This window comes from Eschrichtius robustus, chromosome 13 (genome assembly GCF_028021215.1).
Source record: "Eschrichtius robustus isolate mEscRob2 chromosome 13, mEscRob2.pri, whole genome shotgun sequence".
In the NCBI taxonomy this organism is placed as follows: Eukaryota; Metazoa; Chordata; class Mammalia; order Artiodactyla; family Eschrichtiidae; genus Eschrichtius; species Eschrichtius robustus.
This window is the reverse complement of record NC_090836.1, coordinates 44,185,559-44,204,698: the sequence shown is the minus strand read 5'-3', so window position 1 is coordinate 44,204,698 and position 19,140 is coordinate 44,185,559. Positions and strand designations below refer to the sequence as shown.

At 51.5% G+C, this 19,140-nt stretch overlaps 1 protein-coding gene across 1 annotated transcript; it reads left to right on the top strand.

Moving 5' to 3' along the window:
- Positions 1 to 5,487: 5,487 nt before the first annotated feature.
- On the top strand, positions 5,488 to 10,530 carry LOC137775804 (keratin, type II cuticular Hb1). The gene is made up of 9 exons (XM_068561952.1): positions 5,488 to 5,856; positions 6,595 to 6,803; positions 7,607 to 7,667; positions 8,444 to 8,539; positions 8,764 to 8,928; positions 9,191 to 9,316; positions 9,569 to 9,789; positions 10,051 to 10,082; positions 10,331 to 10,530. Exons 1-9 carry the CDS (start codon positions 5,488 to 5,490, stop codon positions 10,528 to 10,530), a joined length of 1,479 nt encoding a protein of 492 aa, XP_068418053.1.
- Positions 10,531 to 19,140: the final 8,610 nt, after the last annotated feature.

The following is a 19,140-nucleotide window of genomic DNA, read 5'->3' as shown; positions in this document are numbered from 1 at the left end:
AAGCAGGGCCCATGTCATTCTGCTCCACGGCTAGAGGCTGGGAAGCAGCCTGTGGACTCTACATCTGGAAGATACCAAAACTGCACTCTAGGCTTGCAGGTATCCAAGAGGTCGTGCCAGAGCTCTGCCTCCTCACCAAGACAGCCTGAGACAGTGGCCAATTATCCATGAGAACTCACCAGAGGAGGGAGGGTCAAAGGCCATCCTGGAGAGTCTGGCAGTGGATGAAGACTGACTGAGGAGCTCCACCCTTGGTGAGGTCCATTCCCACTAACCAGGCTGAGCCCCTGAACCTCCCGCAGCCCATGTCCCTGCCCCATGAGGGTTCATTTCTTTAGAGCTGGAGACGAGGTTGTCCACCCCTTCAGGTAGGTCTACACCTTGTCCTCAGTGCTGTGCCACTTCCCCCATCAACCTCCTCCTCCTCTGCTCTTCCACCCCTGGAGTGTCACCCCACCATTCTCCCATGGGTCTTCTCCCTCTTTTCCTCCACTGTCCTCCACTTCCCTCCTCTCCTCTCTGTCTCCCCCAATCTCCCCTCCCTCCCATTCTCCTCACCCCCCAGCCAGTCTCCATCCTTCTTCCAAGTGGCCCTGGAGAGTAATAGTCTAACACCAAGCATCTTCTTCCTCCTTTTATCTAGAAATCTACCTTCCATCCACTTCTCTCTTTCTTTCCCCAACCCTACCCCATCTCTACTCTGACCCGTGGCATTCAGAATTCTTGTCCTTGTTGGTTGCTTTTCCCTACCACCCCATCATCACTCAGGTCAAGGACTCAGGTAAAGAACACATCTACTCACTGCGTCTTTCCTTCAGGCCCCAGCTAGGATCTCTCCCCACCCCATCCCTAGCCCCAGGAATGGCTGCCCTCTGGTCTGCTTCATCTGGTCCCCACCCCATCTTACCAAAAAGCTTTGCATAATTAACCATCAAGCTTTGATGGCTCCATTACTCAGCACTTAATATGTAGCTGGTATTCATTTCATTCACTCGACAAATATTTATTGAGCACCTACTATGTGCCAAGCCCTTGGAATATAGCCATGAACCAAACATTTGTACCCATTGGTGTGCTGCAGGGTTTGCATTTTTGTTCATGATCTAGGTATATGTCCAGCTTTTCTCTTAGAACTGGAAGCTCACATCAAATAAGGGTGAGTTCATCCTCTGGCCCTGAACCCTGGGAGCACACTGAAGGACCCTGAAGAGGTACTGGAGGGAGAGATTAGTGAGTGCGTATGAATGTGTCCTATACAAACACCATCTACCATGTGATACTTTAGTGATGACAGATGGTGGATGGATAGGAGTGCAGTGAGATAAACTCATCCCTTCCACTGGGATCAAACACACCAAGCTGTGAGTGCCAGCTCTGCCTCTAACTACACAACCTGAGCAATCTCTTAACCCTCTAGGCCTCAGTGTCCTCATCTGTAAAACTAGAATAATAACACCTGCCTCAGAGGGTAATTGTAAAAATTAAATGCATTAACGAAAGTTGGGCAATCAGTATAGTATCTACTATGAAGTAAGATGAACATCAAAAGATGTTATTATAAGTTTGGAAGAATATTCATAAAATAGTTTTCTACACTAAGCATATGCTACCTGAATAATTTTTTTTTAAAAATAACCATATACCCTAGAAAAACTCTTGCACAAATACACCAGAAGACATGGAAAAGAAAGTTCATGGCAGCTCTGTTCATAATACAAACTCTGGGGACAACCATGAGGCTACCAGGGTGGAAAGATGAATAAACTGTGACATATTCATACAAAGAGTACAGTCCACAGTGAAAATGAACACAATACAGCTACAGGAAGCAACATTGAACAATGGAATACACACAATATGATTCCATTTATATGAAGTTCAAAAACTGGAAAACTAAATCATACATGGTTTAGGGATGCATTCCTTGGTCCTTAAACTGTAAAGAAAAGCAAGGGAATGATTCAACACAAAATCCCAGAGAGGAGCCATCCCTGGGTCAGGAAGGAAGGGGGTACAGTGCAAATGAGGCTCACAGGAAGCTCCTAAGTTACACATATGTTCTATTTCTTCCTACAGGTGGTAGGCACACCACCTATACTTTCTTTTTTGGGGGTGTTATATTTCACCATAAAAGCAATTTTAACTTCCATAAAGCTCCCATTGCCAGAGCCAAGACCACGGAGTGGTCATTCTGCCAACTCTTCCCCCCTCCCCTCTTCCCTTCCCCCCCCCCCACCCCCCACCGCAAGCTTTTTTACTCCAAGAAAACCTACAGATTGAATGTCTTTTTAGGTCTTCAAAATTAGCAGCCATTAATAATACCTGAAGTTAAATGAAATGGTGCCACGTTTGAATTTTTTTTAATATCTTGTTTTAAATTGCTTGCTGCTCCTTTCAAATTGCTTAGCAAAGACCAGCCATTAGTAATTAGCTCATGTTTACGCGGTCATTTTTACAGGGAGTTACACTGGTAGAAAAGGCAAAGCGTGTGTGAGCTGCACCCTGACTCACAGGGCTTCTCCTCAGGACACCCGGCCAGCTGGCTGGCTGGCAGCACCACAGCTCCCTGTGGGCAGTGCTCACAGTGGCGGATGAGGGCATGAATGGCCTCAGAAGACCTGGCCCAGCTCCCCAAACACATAAAGTATCAGGAGCCACGCCCTCCTCTGGGATGGCAAAATGGCTGACACAGTCCGTGACCCCATGTCAGTGCTGTCACAAGCCCCACTCCTGAATGTTTTGCACAGACACACTATTCTCTTTTCCCAAACCCTCCCTCCCTCCTGCCCTAAGCTGATTTGCCTGCCTTTGCCCCTGAGACACAGCAGCTATGGGGGCGGGGCGGGGGCGCGGGGGAAGACTGCCAGCTGCGGCGTTTCACTTCTCTTTTCTTCCCTTCCATTTAATGCAAACCCCTGTACTTAATGGTATCATTTTTCTAGACCTGCTCTATTGGAATGGGGTGCTTCACGGGTACATAGAACACAGTATAACCTATCTAGGTACTTACAATATACCAGAGGTAAACAAATAACTAAAACTGCTGTTCCCCATCCCCTTCCTTCAGTTCGCGGCCACACGGTCCTGCAGATCTCCACCCCGCCCCCCAGCCTCTCATTGCGCTGTGCCACATGCATGCCCATTGGCCCTCCTGGTTCCAACCATTCCAGCCTCCTCTGACTCTGCCCACCTTCCTTAGACTGACTCTCCCCAATCCTATATCCACAGATATCCTCTCTCTAACAACTTCTCCACCCTCTTGAAAGTTTGCAGGGATTAGAAAATCCAGGGGTTGCCACAGCCTATAGGTGAGAAGGCATTGCATCTCCTAAGCTTCATTACTTAATAGATGGGAGACTGGAGCCTACCCGGCTCTTTGGTGGGGCTAATGGCAGACTCTGGGAGGGCTCACGCCAAGGAGTACTTCCCAGAACTTCTGCTGCCAGTGTCATTGTCCCCACGGTGAGCCACAGCCACCCCCCGCCTCTGCAGAAGACCCTCCAACACTAGTAGGAGTTGTATCCTTTTGATGTGATTCGGTTTGGGGTGGTCCGGGAAGATCCCACATGCCGCAGAGCAACTAAGCCCGTGTGCCGCAACTACTGAGCCTGCGCTCTAGAGCCAGCGAGCCACAACTACTGAGCCCGCGTGCCACAACTACTGAAGCCCCCGTGCCTAGAGCCCATGCTCCGCAACAAGAGAAGCCACCGCAATGAGAAGCCCGAGCACTACAACGAAGAGTAGCCCCCACCCGCCGCAACTAGAGAAAGCCCGTGCACAGCAACGAGGACCCAACACAGCCAAAAATAGATAAATAAATAAATAGATAAATATATTTTTTTAAAAAACAGAAGCAATATTGTAACAAATTCAATAACGACTTTAAAAATGGTCCACATAAAAAATATTTTTAAAAAAATAGATGGGAGACTTTGGTTGAGTTATTTAACCTCTCTGAGCCTCAGTTTCCTCATCTGTAAAATGGGGATAATGATACATACTTCATATGGTTGATGTGAGAATTAGAGATCATTTATGGCATATAATGATGGTCACATAGTAGGTGGTCAATAAAAAGAAAATAGGACCTATGTTGCCCTATGGAGTTCTTTCTAATTGTAAAGGGGAAAATGTACTCAAGTGATCCGATTTAGCATCACCAGTAACAGGACAACCTGACGTTTTGTGCTTCCTGGGGTGATACGGTAAGAGTTATAAGGCATCAGTTATGATGTATTCTGCCCAAAGATGTTTCAGTTAAACCCAGTCAAGCCTCCAGACCAGCACTATCTAATAGAAGCTGGTGTGACGGTGGAACTGTTCTGTAGCTGTGCTGTTCAATAAGGTAGCCAGTAGTCATGTGTGGCATGTAATTGAGGGGCTAGATTTTGAATTTATTTAATTTTAACTAATTAAAATAACCACATGTGTCTATTGGCTACCATACTGAACAGCCTAGCTCAAGAGTTAATTTTCAGTGTACAGAAAATACAAGAGATAGAGCCATAAGTTAAATCAAGAAAAACTATTTTTAAAAATTATTAGGACAATTGGGAAATTTTAATATGGAATGGATAGTAAATGACTCTTTGGAATTATCGTTCTTTTTCTTGCATGTGAAAATGGTACTGTCCTTATTCTTAAGAAATGCATGCTTAAGTATTTAAGGGCTCCATGTTATGCTTTCTGTAATCATCAAATAATTGGGTAAATGTGAAAGAAGATATGGCACAATGTTAACAACTCTTGAATCTGGGTACCTGGGTGGAACACATCAGGGTGTTTGTTACACAGGTACTATTCCTTCAACTTTTCTATATGTTTGAAAACTCTCATAAGAAAAGTGGAAGGAAACATAAAACACAAATATTTAATAATCTGCTGGCTGCTGCCATGACAGGAAAAGCCAGGTGTATTTCAGCAGCCAACTGGACTTTCTGCAGATGGGGGAAATACAGCTTTATGTTATAGTAGAACCTTGGCCACTACTGGGATGGAAACTTCTAGAAGTTATTCATAAATATCGCAGTCTTTCCTGGGTCCCCCACTCACACCCTACACACATACAGTTTGCCTGCTTCTGCCCCATCTGGCTTCCCTTCTCTTCCCCTTTTCTTGGCCCCATTCTTCCCTCCCCTCCCCTGCCCTGCCCTTCTCTCTCCAGTACCCTCAGATGTGTGCATGCCCTGCTGTCAAGGCACTTTAAAGATGAAACATGCTGAGTTCACCTACAGCCCAGGGGTTGGCATCCTTTACACAGAGGAGGGTGCGGGCCACTCCATTATTAAAGCACATTCTAGAGAGGCGTTGGACCCAGCTAGCCACCCAAGCCCATAAAGCACAAATTGCAAAACCCCATCTGCATAGCCAAGCCCCTTTCTACCTGAGCATAAATAGGACCCGGGCTTCGAGAGGAGGACATTGGAGTTTCCACAAGACTCCAGTTCTCCTATCCTGTCCTCTGCAAGCCAAACCTCCAGAAGCATCATGACCTGCGGATCAGGATTCGGCGGCCGCTCCTTCAGCTGCGTCTCAGCCTGCGGGCCCCGGCCCGGCCGCTGCTGCGTCACGGCCGCCCCCTATCGCGGCATCTCCTGCTACCGCGGCCTCACCGGGGGCTTCGGCAGCCGCAGCCTCTGCGGGGGCTTCCGCGCCGGCTCCTGCGGCCGCAACTTCGGGTACCGCTCTGGCGGCGTGTGCGGCCCCAGCCCGCCCTGCATCACCACCGTGTCGGTCAACGAGAGCCTCCTCGCACCCCTCAACCTGGAGATCGACACCAATGCGCAGTGTGTGAAGCACGAGGAGAAGGAGCAGATCAAGTGTCTCAACAGCAGGTTCGCTGCCTTCATCGACAAGGTGGGTGTCCTTGATCACACCCTTCCTGAACCTTCCCTTCCTGGGTAGGCACTGAAGGGGTAGTCAGGGGGCAGGAGAGATGTGGTGCCCATGAGATTCCAGTCTAATGGAGGAGATGGACACATATCCAGGGCACAGAAAGATCAGAGAGATGAGTCTAGAGCAGGGGCTCCTGATTAGGCAATTGTTATTATATACAACCTCTGTCCAGACAGGCAGGGTCCCCACAGACAGACAAGGACAAGGTTTGGAACCGCATGTCAGAGGAAGAAGGCCATACATGCAAACAAGACACAAGAAATGCACATAAGATATAGGAAGAGGACCACAGGTCAGCCTTTGGGTGGGTGTCCTTGATCACACCTTTCCTGAACCCACCCATGCTCAGTTCAGGCTGGGCCCTGATGGGGGAGTCGGAGGCAAAAAGACCTCTACTTGGCTCCTGACCACATGCCACCTAGGCTCAGCACGTCAGGATAACTCAGTTCACCTGAGCAGGGACTGATCTTTCCCAGCCCCTTGCTCTCACCACTAAGTTGGAAAATCCAAACATAGATCCCAATCCCGAAATCCAGAAGTTGCCTTGTCTTCCACAGCGCCCTCTGTGTAATCTCTGCTGAGCTCCTGGTTTGGGAGTTTACCTTAAAGCAATCGGCGCCCTCCCCCATCCCCCCACGCCCCAAGTAGGCTTTGGGGCAGTGGGAGCCATCTGACCCGTCCTCCCACCCCAAATGGCAGGTGCGCTTCCTGGAGCAGCAGAACAAGCTGCTGGAGACCAAGTGGCAGTTCTACCAGAACCGCCAGTGCTGCGAGAGCAACCTGGAGCCCCTGTTCAACGGCTACATCGAGACGCTGAGGCGGGAGGCTGAGCGTGTGGAGGCCGACAACGGGAGGCTGGCCTCCGAGCTCAACCACGTGCAGGAGGTGCTGGAGGGCTACAAGGAGAAGTGAGTGCGGTCAGGGATGATGTTGGGCACAGGAATGGACTTGAGTTAAAGCCTATTGGATGAGACTGGAGAAGAATTTCCGAGAAGGCGCAGTGACCTTGCAGGGCAGGTGGGCGGTGTGCAGCAGGATCTTCACATCAGGCAGTCATTGATCAGACGCCTAAGAGCAGGGCCGTGATTCCCCAGGAGGTCTCTCTCTGCTCCTTCAGCCTTCTCTTCTTGGAGCCTGATCACCCAGCAGCTATGCCCTGCGGGCTGTGGGGAGGGGGCTTCTGCAGTCTCCCAAGCCATCTCCTCCCGGCCTCTCGGGCTCCCACCTGTAGCACCTGGATGTGATATGAGTCCCAGTGTCGCTCAGGGCTGCCAGGTCCTGGGGCTGCTGGTGTCCCATCGTCTAGGGTGCGGAGTGCTGAGGGCCTCTGGGACTCATAGGCCCTCCCACAGGTGAGCTAGGATGGACACCCAGGTGAGGGGAGGCTGCAGTGCCCCACAGGCGCTGCCGTCCACTCCTAGCGTGGGGCTGGTGCTGAGTCCTTATTCTCCTCCAGACGTGACCTCAGAGCAGCTTTGGGAACAGGGCTGTGAGGTCCCAGAAGAGTAGCCCCCTGGACCCCTCAATTCAAAGTGGAGAGAGAATCACAAACACATCCCAAATCCAACCACAGGGGACCCCAGCAGGGCTGCCAGGGGGCAGGCTGTGTTGGCAGGTCCCTAATATTGCCTCCTTCACTGGTATGAAGTGGAGGGGGTTCTGGGGAGACCTGCCCTGCCATGACCTCCCTTTCTGCCCTCTTCTGCCTCAGGTACGAGGGGGAAGTCAATCTGAGAGCGACAGCGGAGAATGAGTTTGTGGCTCTGAAGAAGGTGAGTAACATGGGATCGGGAAGCAGAGACACGGGGGATGTCAGAATGACAGGCTCTTGTTGGGGAGACCCATGGTCTCAACCTCAGTGCGGGGTGCAGCGACCTTGCCAAGTCAGCATGGGAAATTCCCAGAGATTAGGTCATGAAAGGCACATGTAGGGCTTTGAGAAGGGCAATAACCTTGGAATATCCACTAGCACCTTGCCCTGAAGCAGGGGGGTAGCTGAGTTGACCTCTGGATGTTCTGTGCTGCTTCAGAGCTGGTGGTCTGTGGCTGGGGTGCCATGGAGGCATGGCAGCTTCAGTCTCTCTGTTGAGGGACGGTGTCCTGTCTAGTGCTGCAGGAAGTCTGATTAAGAAGAGGGGCACAGTCTCAGGATCTGGGGGAGGATGGAGCAGAGCCAGGAGAGGCCAGGTGGAGTCTTGGAGGACTGCTGGGGGACAGGGAAGTGTCACGGTGGCTGAGTGAGGGAGCCAGTCTGGCAGGCTTCCTGGTACAGGGGAGGGTAAGAAGGAGAGCTGGGAGGGAAGGGGTCTCAGGTGGGAGGAGTGAAAGGCTGGTGACCCATCTCCAAGGCACGAGGGGTTTGTTCTTAGAAGGGGAGGAGGTTGTGAGGTGCCTCTGGGGAAGGGCAGAGGGTATGGAGATGGGACGGGACTAGGAGCTCTGGGAATCCTTTTCCCCTCACCTCCATGTAATGGGTGAAGAGAGAGGGGAATTTGGGGGTGGTGATCAGCAGAGGTCCTCTGAACTCAAAGACTCCCCACCTTCCCAGGATGTGGACTGCGCCTACCTCTGCAAGTCAGACCTGGAGGCCAACTCAGAGGCCCTGATTCAGGAGATCGACTTCCTGCGGCAACTGTATGAGGAGGTGAGGGGTTGTGGTCCAGGCAGAAAACCAGCAGCGGGCCTGGAAGAGAGGGCGTTGGTCTGGGATCAGAGTGGGACAGGGATTTGGGCAGGAGCTGCAGTCCGTGAGGCTGTCAGAGAGGGCAGGGGCTAGACACCAAGGAGGGCTGAGAAGGTTGGGTACACACTGTGGTGGCGGAGGGGGTGGTGTAAACCACACGCATCCTCCCACCCCACCGTCTGCAGGAGATCCGAGTTCTCCACGCCCACATCTCAGACACCTCGGTCATCGTCAAGATGGACAACAGCCGGGACCTGAACATGGACAGCATTGTGGCCGAGATCAAGGCGAACTATGACGACGTTGCCAGCCGCAGTCGGGCCGAGGCTGAGAGCTGGTACCGCAGCAAGGTGAGTGTCTCAGGGCACCTGCCTCCTAGACATGGTGGCAGGGATGTGTGTTATATATTAACAAGGCTTCTTTTGCCTGGGGATTCTGATTCCTAGAGGTGGTGAAAGAAGTGCAGACCCCTCTCAGGTTATAGTAGCAGGACATGGCTGCCACGTATGGTTGCACAGGCTGAGTACTGTACAATTTGCACATCATCTGTGGTGTCCTGAGTGGGTGGGATGTCCCATCCTGAGTTTCATGAGCCTCCCTGCCTCCCTCCAGTGTGAGGAGATCAAGGCCACGGTGATCCGGCATGGGGAGACCCTGCGCCGCACCAAGGAGGAGATCAACGAGCTGAACCGCATGATCCAGAGGTTGACGGCCGAGGTCGAGAATGCCAAGTGCCAGGTAGGGGTCGTTTGAGGCCCACCCGGGGTCCCACAGGCAGTGTGTGCACCCAACTGGATCTCACCATTCATTCTCCAGCCCATTTGCATGACTCAAGTCCCAGGCTGTGGCCACTCAGGGAGACCCAGGTGATGAAGAGCAGAGACCTGTTCCTGGGGTGATCCCAGCTGGGTGGAGAGACTGGACACATCCAGGAATTGGACACAGTGACCCAGGGACCATAACCCACCTTGTTCTCTTCTGGGCCCTTAGAACTCCAAACTGGAGGCCGCAGTGACCCAGGCTGAGCAGCAGGGCGAGGCGGCCCTCAACGACGCCAAGTGCAAGCTGGCTGGGCTGGAGGAGGCCCTGCAGAAGGCCAAGCAGGACATGGCCTGCCTGCTCAAGGAGTACCAGGAGGTGATGAACTCCAAGCTGGGCCTGGACATCGAGATCGCCACCTACAGGCGCCTGTTGGAGGGCGAGGAGCACAGGTGGGGCCCATCCCAGCCTGGCCCTGAGCTGCCCATTCCCACCCCTTCTACAAGAACCACCCTTGATCCTGGCTGAGCAGGGATCTGGGACAAACCTATCATTTATCATTTGGGGTGGGGGGCGGTTTCTGAGGACTATTAATTTTGACCCACTGCCCCCTCCTTCCTGACCACTTGTGAACCCCACCCCAAGAATTTGTAGAGCTCTGTTGGCAACTCTGGCTCAGTCACTAATGTTGATTTTTTCCTCTTCCCTCTCAGACTGTGTGAAGGCGTTGGGGCCGTGAATGTCTGTGAGTAACCTAGGCCCTGTGTGGATGAATTTACTCTCTTCCTGTAAGGGATGGAAGGAGGAGTTCCACTGGACCTAAATATAAGAGTGGGCTGGCATCACAGGAGGAGGGATTTGGGGTTAGACAGCAAGCAAGGACCACTTCTTTGGGACTAGAGTTGTTAAGTAAAGATGCTTGGAGAGGTGCATCGTCGGGGAGGCCGGAGACTCGGCCCCCCAGAATTTTGACTCAGCCTTTGGGGTTCGCAGGTGTCAGCAGCTCCCGGGGCGGGGTCGTCTGCGGGGACCTCTGCGTGTCCGGCTCCCGGCCGGTGACTGGCAGCGTCTGCAGCGCCCCCTGCAGCGGGAACCTGGCGGTGAGCACCAGCCTGTGTGCGCCCTGCGGCCCCTGCAGTTCCATCAAGTCTCGCGGCGTGGGCCCCTGCGCCAGCAGCTGCCGCAAATGTTAGGCGCCCCAACTCAGGCCCGGCCCCGGCAACCCTCCCGCGCAGCCGGGCAGGGCCCGCCTGGCCGGGCCCCGCCCCCCCTGCCCCGCCCACCTCTGGGCGGAGCAAGCCCTAGGCTACTTCTCTGGCTCTTCGAAAGGTCCATCCCACTCCTAGCCTCTCAAGCCTGTGTGTGATCCCCTCTTCCCGGGCTCTGCCGCCCACGCTGGGAAAGGCTACCCTAGAAAGTAGTCTCTTTGGCCACCACAGGAAGGGGACTCCGGGGCAGGGAGGACCAGGATCAGGACCTGGGCTGCTATGGGGCCAATGGCCAAAGCTCCCACTCTGTCCCGGCATCTCCCCTTCCTTCTCTGCTGTGTTCCTCACTTTCTTGATCTGTGTTTCCAATAAATCAATATAGCCAACCCTGGGCCTTGTCTGCACTTCTGCTATCCTCCTCAGGGGTCGAGGTTTGGGAGGGTCCCCAAAGTCACATGGAGCAGAAAAAGCCCTAGATCTGGGGTCTCCACTACAGTCCTTTGTCCCTGGGCTCACAGCACTCTCAGATTTAGCCAAGCATTGTGCTAGGCCGCTACATCCTGTAATTTTATCCATACCACCTTCACAATATCTCCCACAGTAGCCAGGGCAGGTCCCCACCCTGAGTTCGGTGGCACAGCTGGGGTTTGAACCCCGTGAGCATGTTTAGTGCTCATTTCACTAAACCACAGCTGCCTCCCAGAGAACATATCTGTGCACATCTGTAAACCTACGGGTAGATGCACCAGTCACTCAAAGCTTAAGGAAACATCACTCCTGGCTTTGGTGGGGAAGACTCAAGCCTGAGTAATTTCCAAGAATTCTTTAAGGGGTGAATACATGAACATGACTTAAACTTTCAAAAAGCCTTTGATATGGCTGTCTTTTTTTAATGGAGTCCTTTTGGGGTTTGGAGACCTTCCATAGCTGATAAATTGCCTCAAAGCTAGAAAACAGCACGTAGCAAGAAGATGATGTTGTGTAGAGGTGAGCACACAGACCCTGGAGCCAAACTGCATGTGTCCAAAACTGAGCTCTGTTCCTAGCTGAGTGACTTCAGGCAATTTACTTACCCTCTCTGTGCCTCAATTTCCATATGTCTAAAGTGAAAATGAGAAAAAGAGCACCTCTCTTTTACCTCCTGGGGTTGTTGGGAGGATTAAGGAATTTCATATACATAGAATACTTAGTGCCTGCCACAAAATCACAATATGCATTTATCATCAGTAGTATTCTTTTGCAGAATATAAAGTAGAAATCCCTCCTGGGATCAGGGCCATGGGCAGCCTCTCATTACACTTATATCTGTGATCAGAGATTGCAAGCACAGAAAGAAATCCCCACGTCTTCCAGGCCATCAAGCTCCTTCATGCAGGAAACCGTCCCCGCCACACTGATGAGGATATTACAAGTGCTGGTGGGAGTGGAGAGATGGCCCCTCACCTTCACTATAGGCCAAGGCAAGTCCCTGAACATACATCTGTACAGCAGAGTGAATCTCTAAACTTCCAGTGCCGGGCCCAGGAAACTATAGCAGAGATGGAAGTCCCCATCCTCATCTCTAAGTGTGATAGAAATCATTGAGAACATTGAGAGATCAGAAGTGAGCGGTCTGAAAAGACACTGGCTCTTTTAAAAGATAGGATTAATTCCAGGTCTCCTGGCAACCAATGTGTCCTCTCCACCCTCCAATGGAATTCTGAGGACAGAGCCCTCAGAGAGTTCCAGAATATGCAACTGCTCTAACCAGCCCTCTGTGCTGTGACACCACACAGCTCAGAAGCAGGCCCTGTCTGGAGTCCAGACCTGAGGCCCCAGCACCAGCTCTATCCCTCCATCCCTCCCCAGTTCAGAAGCCACCAGTCCTGAGGGACTTCTCATCTCTGTCAACTGACCCCTCCCTCTGCATCTCACTAGTCTCATCAGCCCAGTTGGACCTTGATAACCTGTCATACTTCACTCTCTCACCCTCCCTCTGGCTCTGACCTTCTCTTTCCTACTCCAGTTCCACAATCTTCACCTTCAAAGATCTAGGTTCCCACTCCTGGACAGCTCAGGCAGAGGAGCGAGGGTGAATGAATCACATACATATTGCCCATGATACAGAATGGTGAAGAAAATGAAACACCTCGCTGTGTGATATTTAGCAAGCCACCTCCCCTTTCTGGGCCTCAGTGTATTCACTAGTGAAAAAAAAAATGATTGGACTAGATGACTGCTTAGCCATTTAAAGTCCCTTAGCCATTTAAAGTTCTATTATTCTTTTTAATTGAAGTATAGTTGATTTACAATGTTGTGTTAGTTTCAGGTGTACAGCAAAGTGATTCAGTTTATATATAATATATATATATATATATATATTCTTCCTCAGATTCTTTTCCATTATAGGTTATTACAAGATATCGAATATAGTTCCCTGTGCTATACAGTAGGACCTGTTGTTTATCTATTTTATATATAGTAGTTTGTATTTGCTAAACCCAAACTCCTAACTTACCCCTCTTCTCACCTTTCCCCTTTGGTAACCATATGTTTGTTTTCTATGTCTGTGCATCTATTTCTGTTTTGTAAATAAGTTCATTTGGATCATTTTTTTTAGATTCCACATATAAGTGATATCATATGATATTTGTCTTTCTCTGTCTGACTTACTTCACCTAATATGATAAACTCTAGGTCCATCCATGTTTCTGAAAATGGCATTATTTCTTTTTTTTTGATGGCTGAGTAATATTCCATTGTGTGTGTGTGTGTGTGTGTGTGTGTGTGTGTGTGTGTATATATACCACATCTTCTTTATCCATTCATCTGTCGATGGACATTTAGGTTGCTTCCATGTCTTGGCTATTGTAAGTAGTGAAAGCTCTATTATTCTTTAGGAGATGTGGGAAAGGATGAGGAGCTAGAGGGAAGTAGGGGACCAGGTGCCATGCACTGTGCTGTGTGCATGCTGTGTCTTCATCCCGCACAGCTCACTGTCTATAGGATGCTGTCTGTGAGAGGAACAGAATGATTGCAACCAGGTACACACACGTGTCTGGGCATCTGTGTGGAAACATGTACATTTCTGTGTAACTGTGAGGGTTCCTATATGTGTGATGATGTGTATGAATGTGTGTATACCTGTATATATGTGCTGAAGAGAGGACTTTTGTGGGTACATGTGAGTGCACAAGTGGACTCGTGTTGGTGAGATGGGGTCACAGATGGAGAACTGGGTATGGTGGGAGTGGTGATAGGAAGGTGCTGCTGGGTGTTATCCTGAGGAGGTGACCTCTGACTAGGGAACCCTAGCTCTAACCCTTTGGCTCCCCTATGTACCCCTCCTGCCCTGCAATTACTGTAGCACCAGCCAGGGCAGAGGGAGATCAGTTGGCCTTCTTGAAGTTGGAGAGCCTTCTTTAAAGGTGCTCAAAACCCTTCCCAAGAACTCCAGTAAGTGAAATATTAATTACATTCATATCGATACAATTCTTACTATGTTTTCAACACTTTACATATAGTAATATAGTTAATTCTGAAACAACGCTATGATAGGTACTATTCTTGTTTTACAGATAAACTGTGGAGCAGAGAGGTTAATTAGGGAGGAAAAATAAAAGGGATAAATAAATCTTCACTAGTTAGGTCTGGGGAGGGCAGGACTGAGGCCCAGAAACAGGTGAAAAGTAACAGCAAGATTGGGAACAGAATCTGGGCCCTTTCTTCTTATTCCAGACTGGACTGGTTGATATATTGCAGCTAGAATCACATCAGGAAGGACTGCATTTAGACTCATCAAGACACTCCCAAGGAGGGTCTCGTGAAACACGTTAATAGTGGAAGAACAGGGCCCAATTCACCCAAGGACTGAGCAGACCAAACAGGACCACAGAGCCTCAGCTCGTTCATATCTACTACGTGGCAGGCTCTGGAGACAGATGGATGAGAAAGGTCACGTGCTCAAGGGGCTCGACTAGAGATGCGAGCACAGTGAAGTCACGTCCAGCACTTTAAGTGCCGCTATCAAGTGTGAGGCAGGTGTGGGGAGCCGATAGGGACTGATCCCTCGGGATACCCTTCTGCTGAGAAGCAACTGATGACAACCCTCCTCCCTTCAGAAGTCACTCCAACTCACAAAGCTTGTAAATGAGTGAGGACTGACTCTCCATAAATGCCCCAGGCTGGAATATGGCCCGTGGCCAGGGGAGCCACTCAGAAAAGTGGTCCCCAAACCGCAAGCATTGCTGGTGGCCCATGTGGCCCTGGCCCAGCAAGTGAGTAAAACCTGACCTCATGGCCCTTGGGATCTCCCAGCCTGACATCAGGCCTGGGATTTGGAAAGAGAACCTGTGGTCCACAAGCAGTCCTCGGTGATGCTGGATGCAGGATGCTCACCGTCAATCCTGCCTACAGCTCCTGGCTGGGGAAGGGCGGCATTTCCTTCCGCACATCCCACAGAGTTCCTTTGTTGACATGATCAGCACAGCAGGAGCTGGAAAAACTTGACCTTGAACATCAGAGAATCTCATTACCTCCTAGCAAAATGCAGGGAATAAGGAGTCCAGCTGAAAAATCTTGTGGAGGAGTGGCTCTGCTTTCAGGCAGCTGCTTTGCATTGGGAGTCTTGGTAAGAATGTTTATACAATTGGTGTCAGTCAGAAAGGATCAAAAGGGTCTGATGCATGAGTCCAGTGGGGCCATGTTCCCTACCCCTCAGGTGGATGACAGACTGCCAGCCAGGTTCTGGTCCCATTCCTCTTGCATGAGACTGCTCTGTTTATCCAGCAAGGGGGGCCTTTTGGGTACCTGTTCTCTGGGCTGGGACCCAAGAGAACACAGCAGACACTCTGGCACTAGTGAACCTTAAAAGGTAAAGCCGGGGCCTCTGGCTAATTATGCACCTTAGCCCCACCCAGGGACATAGAAAGCAGGGACCATTGTTCCCCAGATGCATTGGTGATGTAATCCTTTGTGCAACAGAAAAGAATGTGAGCTTGCTGAGTGGAGGCTTCTCTCAGGCCTGTATGGCAAAGAAAGAGCCCAGAAACCCAGCCTTTCTCTGCTCACCCCACCCGCACAAACTGGCTTAACTTCTGTCCCCCGCAAAGTTGCCTCGTGAAAACTCAGACCAAACTACACCATGGATCTGGAAGTAGAAGCAAAGCTGGAGTCTCTGATTCCAAAGCCCATGTTTTCCTCCACCGTGGTATGCTGTTCCCAGCCCACAGTCAGATCACTTGTTCAACTAAAACCTGGGCCACCCAATTGTGTCTATGTCCTCCAGCCCCAGTCTGCCAGGGCCATCTTCCCCAGGGCCTGCCTTCAAGCGCCCCTGCCAGGGCAGTGGAAGGAGGTCCACCTTCATCCCTATCTCACTGTATGCCTTTCTGGTCCATGTCCTGGTTTGTGGCCTGCCTCACCACCAGACCGTCATCTCCAGAGGCCCAGGACTAGAGTATCTTGCCCACCAAGCACTATGCCTGACCCTCAGAGGCCATTTTGCGCTTGTAGAGTGAGTGAGTGGATGAATGCATGCAGTTCTCAGCAACTCCGCCAAGGACGGCTGCCTGTGGACCCCAGGCTAGGAATAAGTCCACCATCATGCGTGAATTAACCCCTTCTTTCCCTTTCACCGGGGACCCTCTGACACACACACACACACACACACACACACACACACACTCACCAACCTTTAAGATCCTGGTTCTATGATAACACCATCATCTGAAGTCACGTGGACCCACACACCAAAGGGTTCCCCCTTTTTTTTCCCTCCCCCAAATCCGGCCAGCTTTGTCTTTGCTCTGGAGATAAATAGCCTGAGGAATCTAGGCACAAACAGCCGGAAGGCTCCATTCGCTGCATAACTTTTTATTGCAAAGGAGGAGTCCCAGGAAAAGAGTGGGTGGGGTAGTTCAGAGGGGTGGGGCGCTGGGTCCAGATAAGCCAAACGTCTTGCCTCCCAGCGGCACAGCGTCCAGCCTGTCCCCACCCTGGGAATGGGTCTGTCATGGTCCAGTAAACTACATTCCAAGACTTTACACTCTAAGGTGGGGGGCAAGAGGGAAAGGTGAGGCAAGGTCCAGAACCGTGGGAGGGGGCGTCTGAGACACAGCGCCAAGTCACTGGGGCGGAAGCTAGGGTTCCTTGACTTCTCCTGAGCAGGGCAGGAAGGGTTCAGCATCCACGGGAGCCGCTGCAGCTGAAGCCCCCGACACCGCCAGGGGAGCCGCAGGGCGCGCAGCCGCCGCCAGGGGCGCTCGTCTCCAGGGCGCCGGGGCCAGCTCCAGACGGCAGCTGGACCGAGAGGCCCGAGGTTGAGACCAGCCCGCAGGTGTTGAGAGCGGCTGGTGGAGGAGGAAACCCCTTCTTCTCCCCTGCTCGCGCCGCCCCCGAAGACAGACATACAGATGCACAGACAACCCCCCTCCCCCAGGAGACAGACGTGCAGTGCAAACTCCCCAAAGTGTTAGAGACACAGACCGCATCCCCCAGAACCAAACTCGGGAATCCCCCCGACCCTGAAGTCAGACACGGATTCTCCCCACACGAGAATAAAAGAGTCTCCTCCACGGGGATAAACACACAGAACTTCTTCCCACACCCCAGGACACACCAAGAGATCCTCCCCGCAAAGAGCAGACCACAGAACGCCCTCCCGCAACACACACAAACACAAAACAACCACTACGAGAGGGAACAGCCCCCCACAAAAGGGAGACACACAGAGGCAGCAGACCCCTTCTCCCTTCCCAAGAGGATACACACACAGCAGGTGGCGGGGAGTTCAGATTTGACCCCTCTAACCCAAGTTACTCTATTATTTACTTACTGATGTTCCCTGCCCCAAATCCCAGACCAAGCCTGCAGGGAGAAAGAGGAAGCAGGTGAGTGAATCCATCTACCAGGCAAAATATTCTCCATTCTTCAAGACAAAGCACTCCTGGCCCTCTCCAGACAGGCAGAAATCCTTCCATCCCTCAAGCTGCTTGGTTCTCTCAGATCCCCTCAGCCCTTTTGAGTAAAGACTCCTTCTGGGCCTTTAAACTCAACCCTTCCTGCCTTAAAGTCAAATAATTCACTTTTATTGATGAATTCTGAGAGAAGGGAGAAGGCAGAAGACCTACACTGTCTTTGGCCTAAACTTATCTTGAAATTAGAGACCATGAGGGGGGCACTTTGAAGGAGACCGCAGAGGAGATAGGTCAATTGTCTGGAGGATATTGTTCAAGCCTCATCCAATCAGTTTCCACCTGTGTGTCCTTGAGGTGGTCTTTTACTCTCTGACACTCAAGTTTTCTCATCTGTAAAATGGGGATAATAGCACCTCCCTCCCAGGGTTTTGTGGGGTTTAAAGGAGACAATAAATGCAGATTGTCTGTTGCACGGTGCATTCCCTTTCCTTTGCCTCAGACTGGTGAGCCCAGCTGGAGCTGGCAGCCCTTGGGTCTCTACCTGCCTAAGGTTAAAAAGCCAGGCCCTACCTGTTGCCGTAAACCCTGCCTCCCCCAGGCCTGGAGGAGAGATGGGCAGAGTTGAGGAGAAGGCACCCCACACTGGGGACTTTACTCCCCCTGGCTGGGCCTTGGTCCCTGCAGCTGTCTCGATAGACAAACTGGCCCCTGCTTTCTGATCCTGGGGGTGAATGAATTGCCCATCACAGGTGCCAAGGGTGCTCGTTAGCTGGGATCTTTGGTCTAAAGGGCTGTAAGATGGAGGGAAAAAACTGGCTCCAGGAGAACAGATCCCTGGATACCCAGCTCACCTCTCCCCACCCCTCCCAAGCTGGCGAGGACCCAGGTGGTGCCCTCCCTATGCCCCTGCACCACCGCATCTCAAGCACCGCCCAGCCCTCACCTGCTCTCCTCGCCTTCCAGCAGCTTGCAGTAGGTGGCGATCTCAAAATCCAGGCCCAGCTTGACCATCACGAGCCCCTGGTACTCGCACAGCTGCCGCACCATGTCCTGCTTGGCCCGCCGCAGGGCGGCCTCCAGCCAGGCCAGCTTGCTCTTAGCGCTTCCTGAGGCACCCTCCTCCTGCAGAGCTGCTAGGTCCTTGCCTCCTCTCCCTGGTTCGCAGGGCTGGGGGTGAAGGGAAGACCACAGACAGGAGGACATCCTTGGCCCCCACCCCTCCCCACTCAAGGATCCAGACCTTTCTCAGCAGCTGGAGGGCCAATGAGGGATTAGAGATCGTTGTGAGGAGAGAGCGTGCCTGTTCTGAACGGTGCGTTTGTGTGTCTGCCTCACTCCCAGGATGGAGGTTGGGGCCAGCCGTCTTGATGACTGAGAGCCTTTTGCATCTAGTATAGTGACACTGCTAAAATGAGCTAGGGTCTGGGAAGCATCAAATGCTTTTCTGGGATGGGAGTTGAAACACTGGAGAGAGTCTGAGCTGCTCCAGCTACCTCATCATTAGGTGTTTATTTTATTTTAGTTTATCAAACATTTATTGAGCATCTATTCTATGTTCCAGGTGCTGTGTTGGGCCCTGAAGTAGGGTAGGGATAAGGAAGTAAGGAGGACAGGAAAAGGGGCCACCAGAACTAGGTCAGGGTGCCCACCACCACCACCAGGGAATTACCTTTCAGAAGCAGAGAGGAGCCCTACAAAA